Source organism: Hyalella azteca, unplaced genomic scaffold, assembly GCF_000764305.2.
Source record: "Hyalella azteca isolate HAZT.00-mixed unplaced genomic scaffold, Hazt_2.0.2 contig9392, whole genome shotgun sequence".
NCBI classification, from domain to species: domain Eukaryota; kingdom Metazoa; phylum Arthropoda; class Malacostraca; order Amphipoda; family Hyalellidae; genus Hyalella; species Hyalella azteca.
The window spans coordinates 147,117-162,408 of record NW_025939466.1 but is presented as its reverse complement, the minus strand read 5'-3'; the positions used below and the strand labels follow the sequence as shown (position 1 = coordinate 162,408).

The following is a 15,292-nucleotide window of genomic DNA, read 5'->3' as shown; positions in this document are numbered from 1 at the left end:
TTTAATGAGATACGTAAATTCCGTCAATCACGTTTTTAAGCCAACACCTTTGTGCAACTTTTACGTAAGTAAAATTTTTAATACGGCGAATATTTTCTTTGCTACAGACCTTAGCAGAGGTACTTTCCCAGAATCTCACTTTTCACACTTTTTCAGGGATTTCTTCGAGGTAGTAAATGAATGATTTCTTTTTTAACTTGCTTTATGCTACATAGATAGTAAAAATGTTAAACTTTACGCCACTATTTTTAGTTTTGCAATATTTTGATTAGTTTATTTAGCTGCTACAACATTTCCATGAAAATAATGTGAGGCGACTGTCCCGATTTACCCCGCCCGTCCCTTATTACCCCGTTTGGCAGTATTGCAGTTAAGTGAGATTATTGAGAACTCAAACAAATATGCAGATGCCATTTGTTGCTTTTACCTTTCTGCTGGGTTTTATTTTTTCTTTGGATTGTAGGAGCTACTGCTAAGGGGAGATCAATCTCTGATCACAAGACTGCGATCTCCATTCATCTGGCTTGTTTTGCTGCGAGTTTCACATTTGGAGGCTTCAGACTTGGTGGGGAGGGAGCTTTTGAAGGAAGTTCAACATCATTACTCAGATCTAGATACAAGTTCAAAATCCGATACATCTAAGTAGGATGGGAGGTTCTCAGTAGCACCCTATGACCTTATGATGAGTTTAGGACTTCATAGTCCACGGTCAAGCTGATGCTCCGCCTTCGTCGTCCTCCGTCTCCGAGTCGTCGCTGGGCAGGTCACCCCGCTCTCGGGTCCTGGATGTAACGTTGGACGTGTTCCGTCTATTTGCCCTCCTTTGGGCCAGCTGATGCAAGATGCTGTTGCTTGTTACTTGCTGATGGTAGTTTCCCATTACTGGTAAATACGGGATCTTCTTCAGAAACCTATTCAGTTGTCTCTTGAAAGTCGCGAGGGTAAACTCCCCTCCTCTCAGCACCTTTGTTAAGGCGTTAAACAGCCTTGGTCCTGCCACGGACAGTGATCCCTCACGAAGAGTCTGTACTGTGGCCGCGACCCGGTTATTAAATGGGTGAATCCTGCACAGCCTCCCCCTCGTTTCGTTGTAATGTGTCACTATTCTGGAGGTTTCACATTCAAAGTCGGAAGCTGTCCGGTTATCATTTTCCAAGTGTACAGTATGATATACTTCTCTCCTCTCCTCTCCAGTATGTACAGTCCCAGGTGTAAGGTGTTTCAGCCTTCCCCAGTAGTTCAGGTTCAGCTCCCTCATGCCGCTGATGCTGTACGTGAAAGCCCACTGCACTGTATCCATTTTCCGCATCGCACCCTCCTTGAGCGGCGCCCAAAGCTGAGATCAGTACTTTAGATTGGGGAGCTTCAGGGCTCTGAAGAGTGTGCTGCTTCTCTCGTTCTAAATGTCCGCCATATCCACCCCATCCGTTGCCGGCTGCGCGCGACTATTTCCTCGATATGGGCATCGAAGGTCACTTTAGTACTCATCAAAACTCCGAGATCTCGAACTAGTTGCTTCTCCTCAATTTCTGTGCCACCTGATGCCAAATAGCGATGTGGCATCCCGATCTCTGTGCGGACTCTGTATCCCATTACTTCGAACTTGGTGCCGTTGAATTGCATGTTATTCACTGGGGCCCAATCATATATTGTCGACAAGTCGTCCTGTTACCTCTCGCAGGCTAGATCCTCTGTGATCTTCATCAGCACTCTTGTATCGCCCGCAAACAATGATGTTGATGCGTGGGTAAGTTCTGAGTCGATTTCGGCGATGAGGAAGAGGATTGGTGCCTAGCTGTGGCACTCCGCTTTTCACTTTCGCTTCTCTCGATTTTGAGTTTCCAATTGCGACAGCTTGTACTCTATTTGTAAGAAAGTTGTGGATCCTCCCTAACAGGTTTCCTCCTACCCCCTACCCCCAGCAATCTTATCAGAACAAACACAATTAGCAGAGGGAGACATAGCACAGAGAGCATGTGCAGATGGGCTCCGCTTTCCTGTTGATATTTTGTCATATTTGCGTGATGCTGGGGGCAATGGTTCAGCTTTAAAACAACAACTTTAAACTTTAAAGTTACATGCATTCCGTAGTTGCCTTTGGATTTCTTCTTCTATTTCTACATCTGGGTCAATTGGAGAAACTACACCATAGTGATATTTGCCAGTGATGGTAATGTGCATGTCACATTCCATGTTCCCCGTGTTCCTATTTTTTAAAAGTTGAATAAGAAATTTATTTGGTCTTTTTCAGCCCTTGCGAGTTCTATTGCAAGGAGTTGCCATCGCATATTCACTTGTACGTCAGATATATACTCATCTTATTGTAGGGTAGAATTTGGAGTATATGGCAAAGTTTTGCTGGTAAGGTCAGGGTTTTCCGGTCTTCAACTGAGACTGGGTGGACTATGATCAAACGGATGTCAGGGTTCTGATTATATAGTCACGGTATGAGGTTCAGATACTAAAAGAGGACCACTGGACCAGGCATGGCTGGAGACAGGAGGTGGATTAACTGGGTTTTTTGTTCACAGTGGCCTGAATTCCGTTGCGGTATATTCTTCTTATACTTCTCACATGCTGTTGCTCTTCAACAAAAGATCCCCTCCTCTTCTGGCCTACCGAGTCACTTGCATATTCCATAGCTTCCAGGGCGCTTTTTGGCATGTCATTCACCACCGTAGCACTAGTAGGACTATGTTCCGCTTCCAAGAAATGCTGCAACTGTGATGTAGTGAGATTCTCTATTTTTGGGTTAGCTCCGGGATCAAAAAAATCCGCGGCACTCGCAGTTACGTTGGAGAAAAAAGGAAACGACTACCGGAGCACTTATATCTTCGTCACGAAGAAACAGTCGAAAATTGCAGGAAAATAAGACAGTGCGAAGGTGCATAAAGAGGCTGTCTGAATTTCTGCGGATTCCAGAATTAATTTGGTCAAATTCCATTTCAAAATTTTATAACTTCATTCAAGTTTCAAATTGCAATGTTTAGAATTTAGAAAGCAAACTTTATAGGAGCGCGATATGCTGTAGTATATTACTTGACCCACAAAAATGCGACAGGTGGAGGCGCACGGACCGTTCCTTTATGTATGACAAAATTGTAATTATCAAAAAATAACTTTTCCACTTAGATCATTTTTATTTAATGTGTAAGAATTACCTCGGTATCAAAATCCAAAATAATATGTGAACATCAATATGCATGGCTAAATTTCATATTACTCATCCAATTATTTAGAATAAAAATGATAAATGAACCAAAACGAGTAATCCAACCCATTAAAAAACCGTGTACACGAACCTCCACTCACCGAAAGTAAGTAGGTATGTGTCGGACCATTTCGTCGGTTTATTCTTCTACTTCATCGCATAATAAGTGACGAATTGTATGAAAAAAAAAACTTTCTCGTCTAAAATGAAGTGTCACAAAATGATATCTTATCGATATATTAAATAATAGATGTCAAAGAATTCTAAGGAAACTTCTTGTTTTCTGACTCGTAAAAATCTGCTTCTTCTGCATGGTGATTTTTCTAGAAAATCATAATATTTATAATATCACGAAAACGAATCATTGATTGACACTTAATATAGTTCGGGGAAAATGTTTATTCTTCATGATCTAAAAGTACACTGTACACGAATTGTCAAAGTTTAACCATAGCTTGTTGAATTTAGTTCACATTGGCTTCAATGAAAGCTTAGTGAGAGGTAATAAAATTCCTAAAAATTAACTGTAAAATTTATAAATGTGAAGTTATAGGGTAATCTAATTTAGTTCTATATTCAAATGTAAATTAAGGCCGGGTTCACACCATACTGCCGGGCACTTGCCAGGCATATGGCAGTCACGGTTCGGTCCAATATTATTTATTGCATTTCTATAGAAGCATTCACACCATGGGCTTGTGTATAAATGCATTAATGAATAATGTACTGGACCGTGACTGGCACGTGCCCGGCACTATGGTGAGAGCCAAGCCTAAATCCCTGCAATTTAAAAACCCCGTAACAAAAATTCAAGTTAATACCAATAAAACTGATTTATTTTAGTTAAAGATTGGCCAGTTTAATCGTAAAGTTCCCATGTTACGTAGAATCGAGTATGTTCGTTTCAAAAATCGGCAAAATTTTAATTTTTTTCAAATTAAATGGACATAACCTCCTTTTAAATAAATTTTTGGTTTCGGGTCCATACCACCTTGCTTTTCTTTTAATGTTATGCAAATTTTCTCTCGCTGACAGTTAAATTTTAGGTCCAAGCAATATCTCGCCGCCATAAGTATCTTGTATACGCACCCCGCCTCATTAGCCCCTATATATTTGTGGCACCATAAGTATCCTGCATGGATACGCATACCCACAGCCGCTATACTGTATATTGCAGTGTCATGAGTATCATGGATACGCGCCCTAAAAGCAATATATATTGTGGTGTCATGAGTATCGTGGATACACGCCCCCACAGCCCCTGTCCTAAGTATACTAGATACGTGCCTATAGAGCCTCTATATATTTCGGTGTCAAAAAGATCCTTGATACGCTCCCCACACTCCCAATATATTTGTGGTGTCATAAGTATACTGGATATGCGCCCCCACAACTTTTTTATGTTTTTGGTGCCATAAGTATCCTGAATACGCGCCACCACAGCCCCCATATATTTTTGGTGCCAGGCTTACAAAACACATAAACATTGAAAAATAATTATTTTTTGTATACTTGATAGTGATAAAAAATGAGAAGTATATAAGTCCTATTATGAGTGCACTGCGCAATAATTATTGATATGTCATTTGGTAACACATCAAGATCAACACAAGCATTCGAGTAAAGACTAAGAATTACATTCCTGCAATATTATATTTCCATCGCAGATTTGCCGCTTGTGACTTTTGGTAACAGTTGTAGTATATAGGTGACTTGACGGAACAGAATTCATGGCAAAAATGCTCGATTGGAAATTTAGTAATTACAAGAGGTCGAAGATCTATATCAGAAAAAAAGAATAAAATTACTGGTTCCGTGCATGAAAATTTATCGTGAATTTCGACTAAATATCTGTAACCACATAAAATAGTGAAATGGTATTAGTGGTACGGACAGACTTAGAAAAGTAAAACAAGGATAATTATAGTCGCTATCCTTATAAATTTGTAAAATTTCTTACGAATGAACGACCTACAGGCTGGAAGCGAAGCTAGAATTACATTACCTACCGATTTAAGATTTGCGTTGGGGTTAAAAAAATAATTGTAAAGAAATGGGAAGGATGCTAATAAGAATGGATGAGCAAGAATGCGTCAGTAAATTATTAATTTAAAAGAACTACAATAATGACCGTAATAATAACAAGCAGATGAAAACATATATTCTCAGCTGCTCTTAAAATTCGATGGCCTTTTTCGAATTTTCAAAAGTGATGTTCAAAAAAGGATCACTAATATAATAATTAATTTTTAAATCTTAGCGTATGCAAATGAAATAATACAGTCAAAAACACTCAGTAGGTCACTCGACTGAAAGATTTACTTCAAATGGCCATTCTTTCAGGTCAGGCATTTGTAATGTACAAAAGTTCATATAAGTCTGTATGCATGCAGAATGATATCCAATTCTTGCTTACACTGAAATTAGTAAAGAAAATATTGTGAACATTTCATAGCAGGAAGAATTTCATACCTGAAAAAATTGAACGCAACAAATCGGAAATATCAACGGTCAGGTAATATGTTTCTGACTTCAATTATCAAAGGCGTTTTGTAACAATTCGTAAATAATTGTACTTGATAATATTATAGGATAAATTGTTGTAAGTAATATTCTTCGTAAACAGTTCCTAATTTAACTTTGTGTGGATACAAAAATATTTTTTTATATGGGAATAGAAGTGACTATTATATGATAATTCTTCAATGACACCGCGATAATCCAGAGAATCGTTTTTTATTGTTCAGCGGCGGGCTAACATTATACCTGCAACGGCAGCAGTCGCCGCTGCAACAGTAGCAACCGGCGCAGCCACCATACCAACTATTTTTAGCTTCCATTTATTTCTGTTGTGATCATTAACCTCGATGTAGTGAAGGAGGTGGTCGTCGATTTCCTGGAATATATGATAGCATTAGGTCAGGGGATATCGTTGTCATCTGCCCTCGGCTAACTAACAAGAGTGATTCATGATATATTCGATTATAATATAATTTCTGATGAAATATAATTTTCTATGAACCGAGAGTTTTCTCAGAAACACCCGTTAGTGTACACTGACCACGAGGAGTGTTAAAGATGCATTTAATATAAATAGCAGGAAATCAGCTGCACATACATAGCTTTTCACTCCGATTCACATGATAATGCCATCGCTTTGTATAAATCATAATTGAACATCGTTTTTATTTACCCATCCATGCAAATTCGCCCATTATTCCAACTCTTTAATCACGGAAGGACAATGCTAATTTTAATGGAAATTAGTTCATTTTTTGCCTTTTCCAGATCGTTGAATGCAAAAATATATGGTTATCCTGAACTATTGATATCTCAAGTGGCTCAATAATTAACAAATGATCAGATTCATTCCTTAATTTTGGTCAGAGGATATCAAGACTGATGTGAAAATATCAATTGGCTAAATTGATGAACGATGAAATGGATTCGTATTATGTGGTCAGATCTTAACAATTTACGTGACTGATCATATAGGAATGTGTTCAAATATGAAGAAACTTCGAGGGGGAGTTTTACTAATGAATTTCTATGGCAAGTTTTGCTAATATTAATTTGCTTGTCAGTTGATTTTACTAGATGCAATTGAGATCCAGTACGGCGTTCCGTCAGCTCATGGAATAAATCCAGTATTTTAATTTTTTTGCCTTCATGCAATTTATAAACGATGCAAACACGCACTAAGATGAAATTATCAGATGCGTACAAAAACAGTAGAATACACTGATGGAATTTAATGTTTGAAATTTTCATAGATTGGAGTAGTGAAATATTTGAAATTTTCATAGATTGGAGTAGTGAAATAGTCGAAATTTTCATAGATTGGAGTAGTGAAATAGTCGAGATTTATGGATCGAATTAGTTGAAAAAAAATTTAGATGCTAATAGGAACTCGGTCGCACAAGAATTGAACTTTCTCATGTATTCACTCACCTTTTCAAGTTGCTCTTTAACGTCATGAACAACCGGAAACAGTTCACTGCTGTCTGCGTATTGGTTTTCTCTGAGGTAGGCTGCGACGGCGTCACGCTTGTATGCCAAGTGTTGGCTCGACAGAACGGTGGTCTCATATGATTTTCCATCGGGGAAGAAAATAGAATTCATGGCATTTTTGTAGACTTCAAGAGCAATATTACGAGCTCCATCACTGCATACGAGCGCCATCATCTGAAAATTTTATGCGAAAAGCATTAAAGATACGTATTTTTCTTACGTTAAACTTACAATCAGGTCAAGTATAGTGTTTTGCTGCTTGGGCCTAGTTATAGGTGAAAAATTGCAGAATAGAACGAATAATAATCAGGAACATAACTAGAAAGGGTAATTTACAATGATCTCTGACGACAAATAATGATTAAGAGTAAAATCGGGCTTTTAGTGGTATAGAATCGACTTTTCTTAATCTATCATTATCTTAATTGAGTTAATTGATACTTTAAAATACGTTAAGTCACAAAAGCATAAAATGAAACAGAGAGACGGTAAAATCGTGTTTATCTCAGGATATTTCAGATTGAAGTCCACGAATGTACATTAGCAATCTTTTTATAACTTTTCCTATCTCAAAACCTCAGCCAGACTGGTGGGTTCCACCAGTTTTCCCTCCCTGAAGATCGCCATGTAGGTCTTGATGAAGTCCACCAGCTCTTCGATCCCCGGTGGCGGGCTGTCCCCGCCGCGCCGCTGAACGCTTCACCACGAGGCGCTCAGGCGCCAGCAGGCGAGGCACCAGCAGCTTGATGTGCTCCACGAATTTTGGGCTCAGTTCTGTTCATAAATTCTTAAAAAATCCTATACAAAATCTCTTGCATATTACGTAAGTGAAATGTCAGCTTGAACGCTAATATGGGGGTTGTGTGTTACAATTTTTTAAATGTCAAATTTTTGCAGCGGTTGCCACATAAAATTAAGATCAAATTGATCTTAACTTTATGTAATTTATTTGATAATTTCCGAATAATTGATTTTAAGTGCAGGAATACCAACGCTTAACATAGTGCGCACCAACGCTTTAGTGCGTTCGCACCAACGCTTTAATAAAGAACTCACATTCAATTTCAGTTCTCTGCATGATATACATTATTTGTAAAAACACTTGAAGTGGGCAACGTTCATGACTGTGCAACTCAATGTTACACAATATCCAAGTAACAGGTCCATGATATCCAATAGTAACATAAAGTCATGGAGAAGGGCGCTCACGATTTGGTCGACCATCAAAATTGGAGTCTTCGGCCGGGCCGGAGCCGATGTGCGGCATGAGGTAGCACTCCAGCTTCTCAAAACTCTGACGGAGGCCTTGTCTCAACCTCTGGCGGGCCGACTCATGCATCGGCTTCTCCGCCTTTTCCTTTGCGGGAAATTTGAAGAACATCAACCGTAAACAGCAGTCTGTTATTTTATATTTTATTTCAGGGCATGTTAGGGGGGAGCACCATCAAAATAAGAATTGAAAAATCAAAGTCAAAAATTATTATCGAGATAACCGAGGATTCTAATGCTATAAATGTTAGAGGAGAAGATATGCCAATGCCTATATTTTATCACGAATGTACAACTGCTGCAACTGATTTGAAGACCCATTGGAGGAAGCACACTTCATCAGCCTTATATGAATATTTTAACAAGATGGCTCTGTCAAAAGTTCAACTTGTTCGATATCGGAGAAACAGATGATTTCCCTTATACATATAATAGAAGATGTCTTAAAATCACTCTCAGCATACTGAATCTTCACGCTTATATCTTGACTAATGCCCTCTCACTCTGTCAATAACGAAAATATTTCATCAGCTTAGACTGCCTTCCTCAAGCTTTTGTCTCGGACAGGATAAGGTAACCGACGTCATTGTCCATCGCATCAAAAACCCTGGTAATGCGGGTTACCTCTTGAAGACTGAATTTGTAGGGCTGAATTTGTACATACTCTTAATTATTCGCATCTAAATATGTAAATCCATTATACATATATTTAATCTACGTGTAAATCTGTAATTGCAACCTATATTCTGAACAACTCACCCCTAGCTGGCCTAGCACTTTCTCCAGTACAACTTGACCGCCCTCGTGGCCACATGGATGCTGCTGAGGAAAATTCCAGTCGCGCACCAGGAACAATAGGTTCTGGAATGTTCAAAAGTTTTAAAAATGTCTGTACGTAAATTTGCGAACTCGTTCTAACTACCTTCAATAGTGAGCGTTTCTAATGACTTCAAAACGCGCGATTCATAACAATCAATTATTTGAAACGGGAAGATGAAATTGTTCAATGAGTATATTTCTTCAGAATAATCTATACTATATAAATTTGTAATGAGCCATCCGACTTTGGAAGCAAACTCCACTGAATGAGTTAGAATTTACCCAATGAGTCAGCAAGAAATCAGTAATGATGGAAAGCATTCATCAGTAAAACTAATGATGGAGTCAGAAACTAAAAAAATTAACTTGAAATCGTCCACGGTATTTCTGCTCAGAAATAGAACTATTGGCCCGTTAACAGTAATTAAGGATCATAGTAGATGCCGTGTACTATTGGTAGTAAATGATATATTCTGTTGGTCTAAGTCCTGCATTTTCGTCGACGACATCAACAGGGCCCGGGGAAGGTCGAAGGCACGAGGGTTGTCCATACCTATCTAACCACATGATTACTTGCCATCAGATCACTTCGAATGGCAGGTCATGCATGCAATACTTCTTGAAAATTTTACGCTTCTATTGTTTCTAATTATTATTGTAATACTTGAAATGTGCATATCTGTACCTGGAATGCGCGCGACTCTTTGATCTCCTTCTGCGCCGAGGCTCCGTAGGTGCTGAACGTCTGCAGGTTCATGAGGTCGTCCTCGCGGATGTTGTTCATGAGGTTGTACACCGTCACGGAGGAGGTCAACAGCGTTATTAAAAGCTTTTGTTGGAATGAGCTTGTCGAAGAAAGGCTTGTTTAAAGAGACTCAGTAACGATTGTAAAGCGTTTAATTAAAACATTTGCTTCAGAATGAAATGTGCCCTCAACCTAACTGATAAAGAGGCTTTTTAAATCGATTTCTGGGTGGACCATGAGTGTGGGAGACCAATTCCTGCTGATTGCGTCACTTGCCCATCAACAGAGGCAAAGGAGGACGACGCTATACAACTAATTTGCTGTATTGTATATTTAAATAACTTAGAATTACATTTAATGGTCGCCTTTTATTCAGAATGTAGGGAGCACATCAAAATGATCTCTATTGTTCTTCATTTTAGGGTGCCAATCAATTTACCCGTGAGCTCAAAGACCATTAATTGCGGACTAAAAATTAACCCTCTCAAGGACAAGAAGTTCATGTCCGTAGCATTTTTTCATCACCGTGGGAAATAGAGTTTATCAAAATACACAGTTGCTTCTCCAAAATAAACCTTCTTAGATAATTCATATAAAATAGTTCAAACTAACGAAAGAAGATAGTTATATATAAGGAAGACAAAAAATCAATCCTGTTGTCGCTGATATAGTAGATAAGAGCCCACTAAACATACCCGCAACGAGGTTTGGGTGTCGAACGTGCCCTGAGTATCCATGAGAATAACTGCCACCTGCAAACAACAGAGAATTAGTTATTTCTCCACCTTCTCTTCTTAGAGTACTTACTAGCGAAGAAAATTTAATTAATGAGAACATTTTTACAATGAGTCAATTGCACAAGGAGATATACGAGTATTTCATAAAACACACTCACTGCTCAATGAACTTATAACGCGCGAAAACATTTCACATTAGAGAATGCATACCGTGTTCAGCTTCCGAATAGCTGCTGATTGCCTGTTGATATCAAGTCCATTATTTAGATTTGCAAAGAATACTTTCGACAAAATGTTGTTTCTTGGGTAACACAGGAAAACGTTTTAAAAGTTTTCCGTGTGCAACTGATAGAATCGGTTATCAACGGTAATTTGCAAAGATTACATATTAAATCCTTTAAGATTGAACTCACTTCTTTGCCGCTTGGTTTATCGTAGATAGTAAAAGGTTTGCTCCAGATGTAAATGCCGGCGGTCTGCCCCTCCATGCCTCTGCTCCAGACGAAGCCTTCCAGCGGCTGCGACGGATCACCCAGCCAGTTCGGTGAGCCCTGAGCAACGTAGAATCAGCGTAAGTCAAGCTGAATGAAACTTAATTTAAATGAAATTTATAGTAGATTGTTTTGCGGGCTGCAATTTCTGCAACAACTAAGAATTCTGCTTCGACGTTTGTCTTACATATCGTCCAATAATGAGAAGAATTCAATTATTGAACGGGTGTATCTGAATGTTTCGTCAGAAAAATTTTCTGTGACCTACAGTGGGTGCAAAAAGTATCCGACACATAGGAAAAGCTTTATTTAATTATAGCTTATAAAACATTATAACATAATCAAACACTATTCTAATGTAAATTTTCATGGGAAAAAATCAACACAACAATATTATCAAATGTTGACTTGATAAACGCAATTTTCTAAAATTCAAGGTTCAAAAGATATCCAACACACCTAAAAAATAGAATTTGACTCGCCAATAATTTCTCATCCATTATGTTCGAGGGAATAGACTAAATCAGAAAACGATGGAATGTTCTAGAATGCAAAAGAACGTCATAGACATCTGTCTAACTGCAGTCATTCATTACCTGGCATCGTCATTGGAAGGTGGGCTAAATTTTATGCTCGTCAACAATGCTAAATCTGCAGAATTGTCTGAATAAACTAGAAAATCAATTATTCAGCTACACAGAGATGATTTAGGATATAGAAAAATTTCATCTGTGTTGAATATATCTTAATTTCGACAGTTGGTGATACTGTTCGGAGGAGGAAATCATTCTATCTTTCGTCTAATCTGCCTCGTTCTGGGCGTACTACAAAAATATCCGACCGTACAGCTAGGAGTTTAGTTCGAAAAGTACAGAATAATCCGACTGACTCGCTTTGAATTATAAAAAGACTTGTAATCAAGTAGGACAAATGTTTGCAACAATACAATTAAGACAGTTCTTCGAGAGAGGGGATTCCACTCTCGCTCACCGAGAGAAACCTCTCTCATTAAGGAAATTCACGGAAAGAATCGCCGGAACTTTGCCAAAGAACACGTGAGTAAACCTTTAAGTTTTGGGGATAAAGTATTATGGTCAGATGAGACTAAAATTGAGTTGTTTGGTCGGAACTGTCAGCGGTGTTTGGAGACAGAAGAACTCTGCGTTACACCAGAAGAATACCGTCCCTACAGTGAAGTTTGCAGGTGGCAGCATATGGAGGTGGCAGTTTGGAGGTGGCAGCATTTGGAGGTGGCATAATAATATGAAGTTTGGAGGTGGCAGCCCCAAAGCATATTGTGCTTTGGGGTTGCTTCTCTTCTGCAGGCCCTGGGGAATTGGAAATCATGGAAGGAAGGATGAACTCCGAAATGTATCGGGTCATTCTTAAGAGATGTCTCGTGAAGTCAGCAAAAAAATTGAATCTACCTCGAAGTTGAATATTCCAACAAGACAATGACCCTAAGCGCGCGGCTAGGGCAACTCTTGCATGGTTTCGGGAGAGAGGGACATTGAGTTATTGGAATGGCCAAGCCAATCACCTGACCTCAATCCGATTGAAATATGTGGCGGGAATTGAAATTAAGAGTACAAGCGAGAGAAATCTTCCAAGAAATCTTATCCAATTGAAAAAAAATATGCAGGGAAGAGTGGGCTGAAATTCCTATTGGCATATGTGTCGATCTTGCGAACAAGTATTCTAATCGGTTAGAAGAAGTTTCGGCTGCTAAAGGTCACATAACGAACGTTTGAGTAAATTTGTTCACTATGTGTTGGATTCTTGTTACATCTGACTTTCACAAAATTTATATTATCAAGTCAACATTTATTGATATCATCGTTTGATACGTTATTTGCATTTCTCATGCAAATTTACATTAGAATAGTCTTTGATTTTATTTTGTTGAATAAGCCTTAACTAAATAAAGTTTCTCCTCTGCGTCGGATATATTTTTCACCCACTGTACGTCTCGTAAGTTTCATGAATAGATTAAAATATTTGAGGTTGTCGCAAGTCTCACTTCATTGACGCAGTATTTCACTAGGAAGTTCAGAAGGAAGCTCTTGCCGGTCCTGAACGCCCCCGCCACCGCCACCACGCAGACGGGTTTGTCGCCCACTTCAGGCCGCAGCAGGACGCCCCGCAGGGCTGCCTCGTCCAGCGCGAACTCTCGAGTCTCTTTGTTCTGAACAACGATAGCCACAGGATGGCCGGACATGATAACGACGGTGACAATGAATTTAATGAATACAGTTTCTTAACTCCTGGAATGTTAAGCAAAATTAATGACAAATGTAGAGACCGCACCGTAGTTGATAAGCACACCTGCCGCCGTCTACAAAGGGTTTTCCTGCAACACTGAAGGTAAGGGCTGCTCTATCTTTACGTCAAGTTGACTGTTATCTAGACTATCTTGTGGATCTAGATATTTAGCCCTAATTATTACGTGTTTCATGCAGAACGATTGTTAGTGAAATTAAAACCGTACACACACACGAACGAAATGTTCGTTCATGGACATCTTATAGATGAAGTCCAGAGATCTATTATGCTCATAAAATGTAAACATTATAAAAAGAGAGTAGTCAAGCCCTGTGCCCTAAAAAATATCAGAAGGTATAAGCTCATCAGAAGGCTTCGCATTTCTTCCTCATGTCTAGCGGAACCTGATAAGATAAGGAAAAAATTGAGTATACCGTGCTGAAACGTAGCACCGACATGAGTGTTAAACTTCATAAATGGGCAGTGTGTCGATACATAATTTGAAGTATTCTTCTCACAAGGGGACAAAACTTATTAGCTTATTTCTGATGCAGATGACAGCTTGATTTTAGTGATCAAACTCACAGGCTTAATCTCATAAAAAATTCAAGAAATACAAAACTCACGATTAGAATGCATTGTTTGAAGCTACTCAACAACATGAAACTCGTGTAGCACCATGAGTCACGCTTTACCGTGTCAAGTCCTGTTTCGTGGTACGCGTGAACTTTCATGATCAAATTTTTGCATCACGATGCGTATGTAACCTTAGTAGGGTTTTCCGGTCAGCTGTTCATAATCTCTTCCGGGGAATATATCACGAAAGTTCCAACACTATTTATTGAATGGGCGAACAAATAAGCATTAAATCTTAACGTACATTAGTCTAGAAAGGCACTCTGAAGAGAGGCACTTTCAGAAGAGAATTGAATCTTACGATTAACAACCAGGACATGAAATACCATGCACGCACGTACGTGGTAATTGCTCCCGTCCGCTGCCCTATTAACTATCTGTAACATTCTGGATACCAGCTATTTCGCCACTTAATGACCAATTCCTTACAACGTACATGTTGCCACACGATATGTAAATAATTGCATCACGACACGCGTACATTACATCAAATTCCGCGGATTACCTCATTGTGAACAAGTGGGTAGCTAGGGGGCTTAAAGCCACCCAACAGACACTTGCAAGACCCTGCGGTTGGTCAGGTCGTGTCGTCTTGTACCACAAATAAACATTCATTATTTGTGATGGAGAAATAATTTATGGATGGTAATAATTATACAATGAAGCAATTTTTAAATCGAATTTGTGTGCACCTACTCATTATTAAATTGGTAAAAAAATCGTCTAGATATAACATTTATGTTACATATGAAAATGAAAATTTTTTAATTACCAACGGTATCCTATAGTGCGTCATGGAAACAATGATTGACGAACCAATAATCCGGTTGTCGGTAATCGAATTCATACCTCAATTAATTATGTCTGCGAAGCAGCCTGATGTCCAACTTATCCAGCGCAGTTTCTGCGACATCCTTGACCGTGTGTCTTGCGCCGAACAGACCGCCACCGATACCCATAAAAGCTGGTAACATTAGGCGCATAATTGTTTGTGGTGTGAAACCATTGCTTTGCTGTGGCTTCGAGAGGACTCGGTACAAACTGGTATATGACCTCAATAGGCAGGTTAAGGCAGTTGCTCTTTATCCAGTCGTAATGCCTGGTCAGAGTA

At 39.0% G+C, this 15,292-nt stretch overlaps 1 protein-coding gene across 1 annotated transcript; it reads right to left on the bottom strand.

Moving 5' to 3' along the window:
- Window positions 1–4,738: 4,738 nt before the first annotated feature.
- On the bottom strand, window positions 4,739–13,628 carry LOC108673654 (atlastin-2-like). Its single transcript, XM_047882004.1, has 9 exons — window positions 13,304–13,628; window positions 11,206–11,343; window positions 10,706–10,807; window positions 9,996–10,139; window positions 9,251–9,352; window positions 8,432–8,579; window positions 7,799–7,996; window positions 7,163–7,396; window positions 4,739–6,107 (listed from the first exon to the last, which is right to left on the bottom strand). Exons 1-7 carry the CDS (start codon window positions 13,499–13,501, stop codon window positions 7,800–7,802), a joined length of 1,029 nt encoding a protein of 342 aa, XP_047737960.1. The 5' UTR covers window positions 13,502–13,628; the 3' UTR covers window positions 4,739–6,107; window positions 7,163–7,396; window position 7,799.
- Between the last annotated feature and the right edge of the window lie 1,664 nt (window positions 13,629–15,292).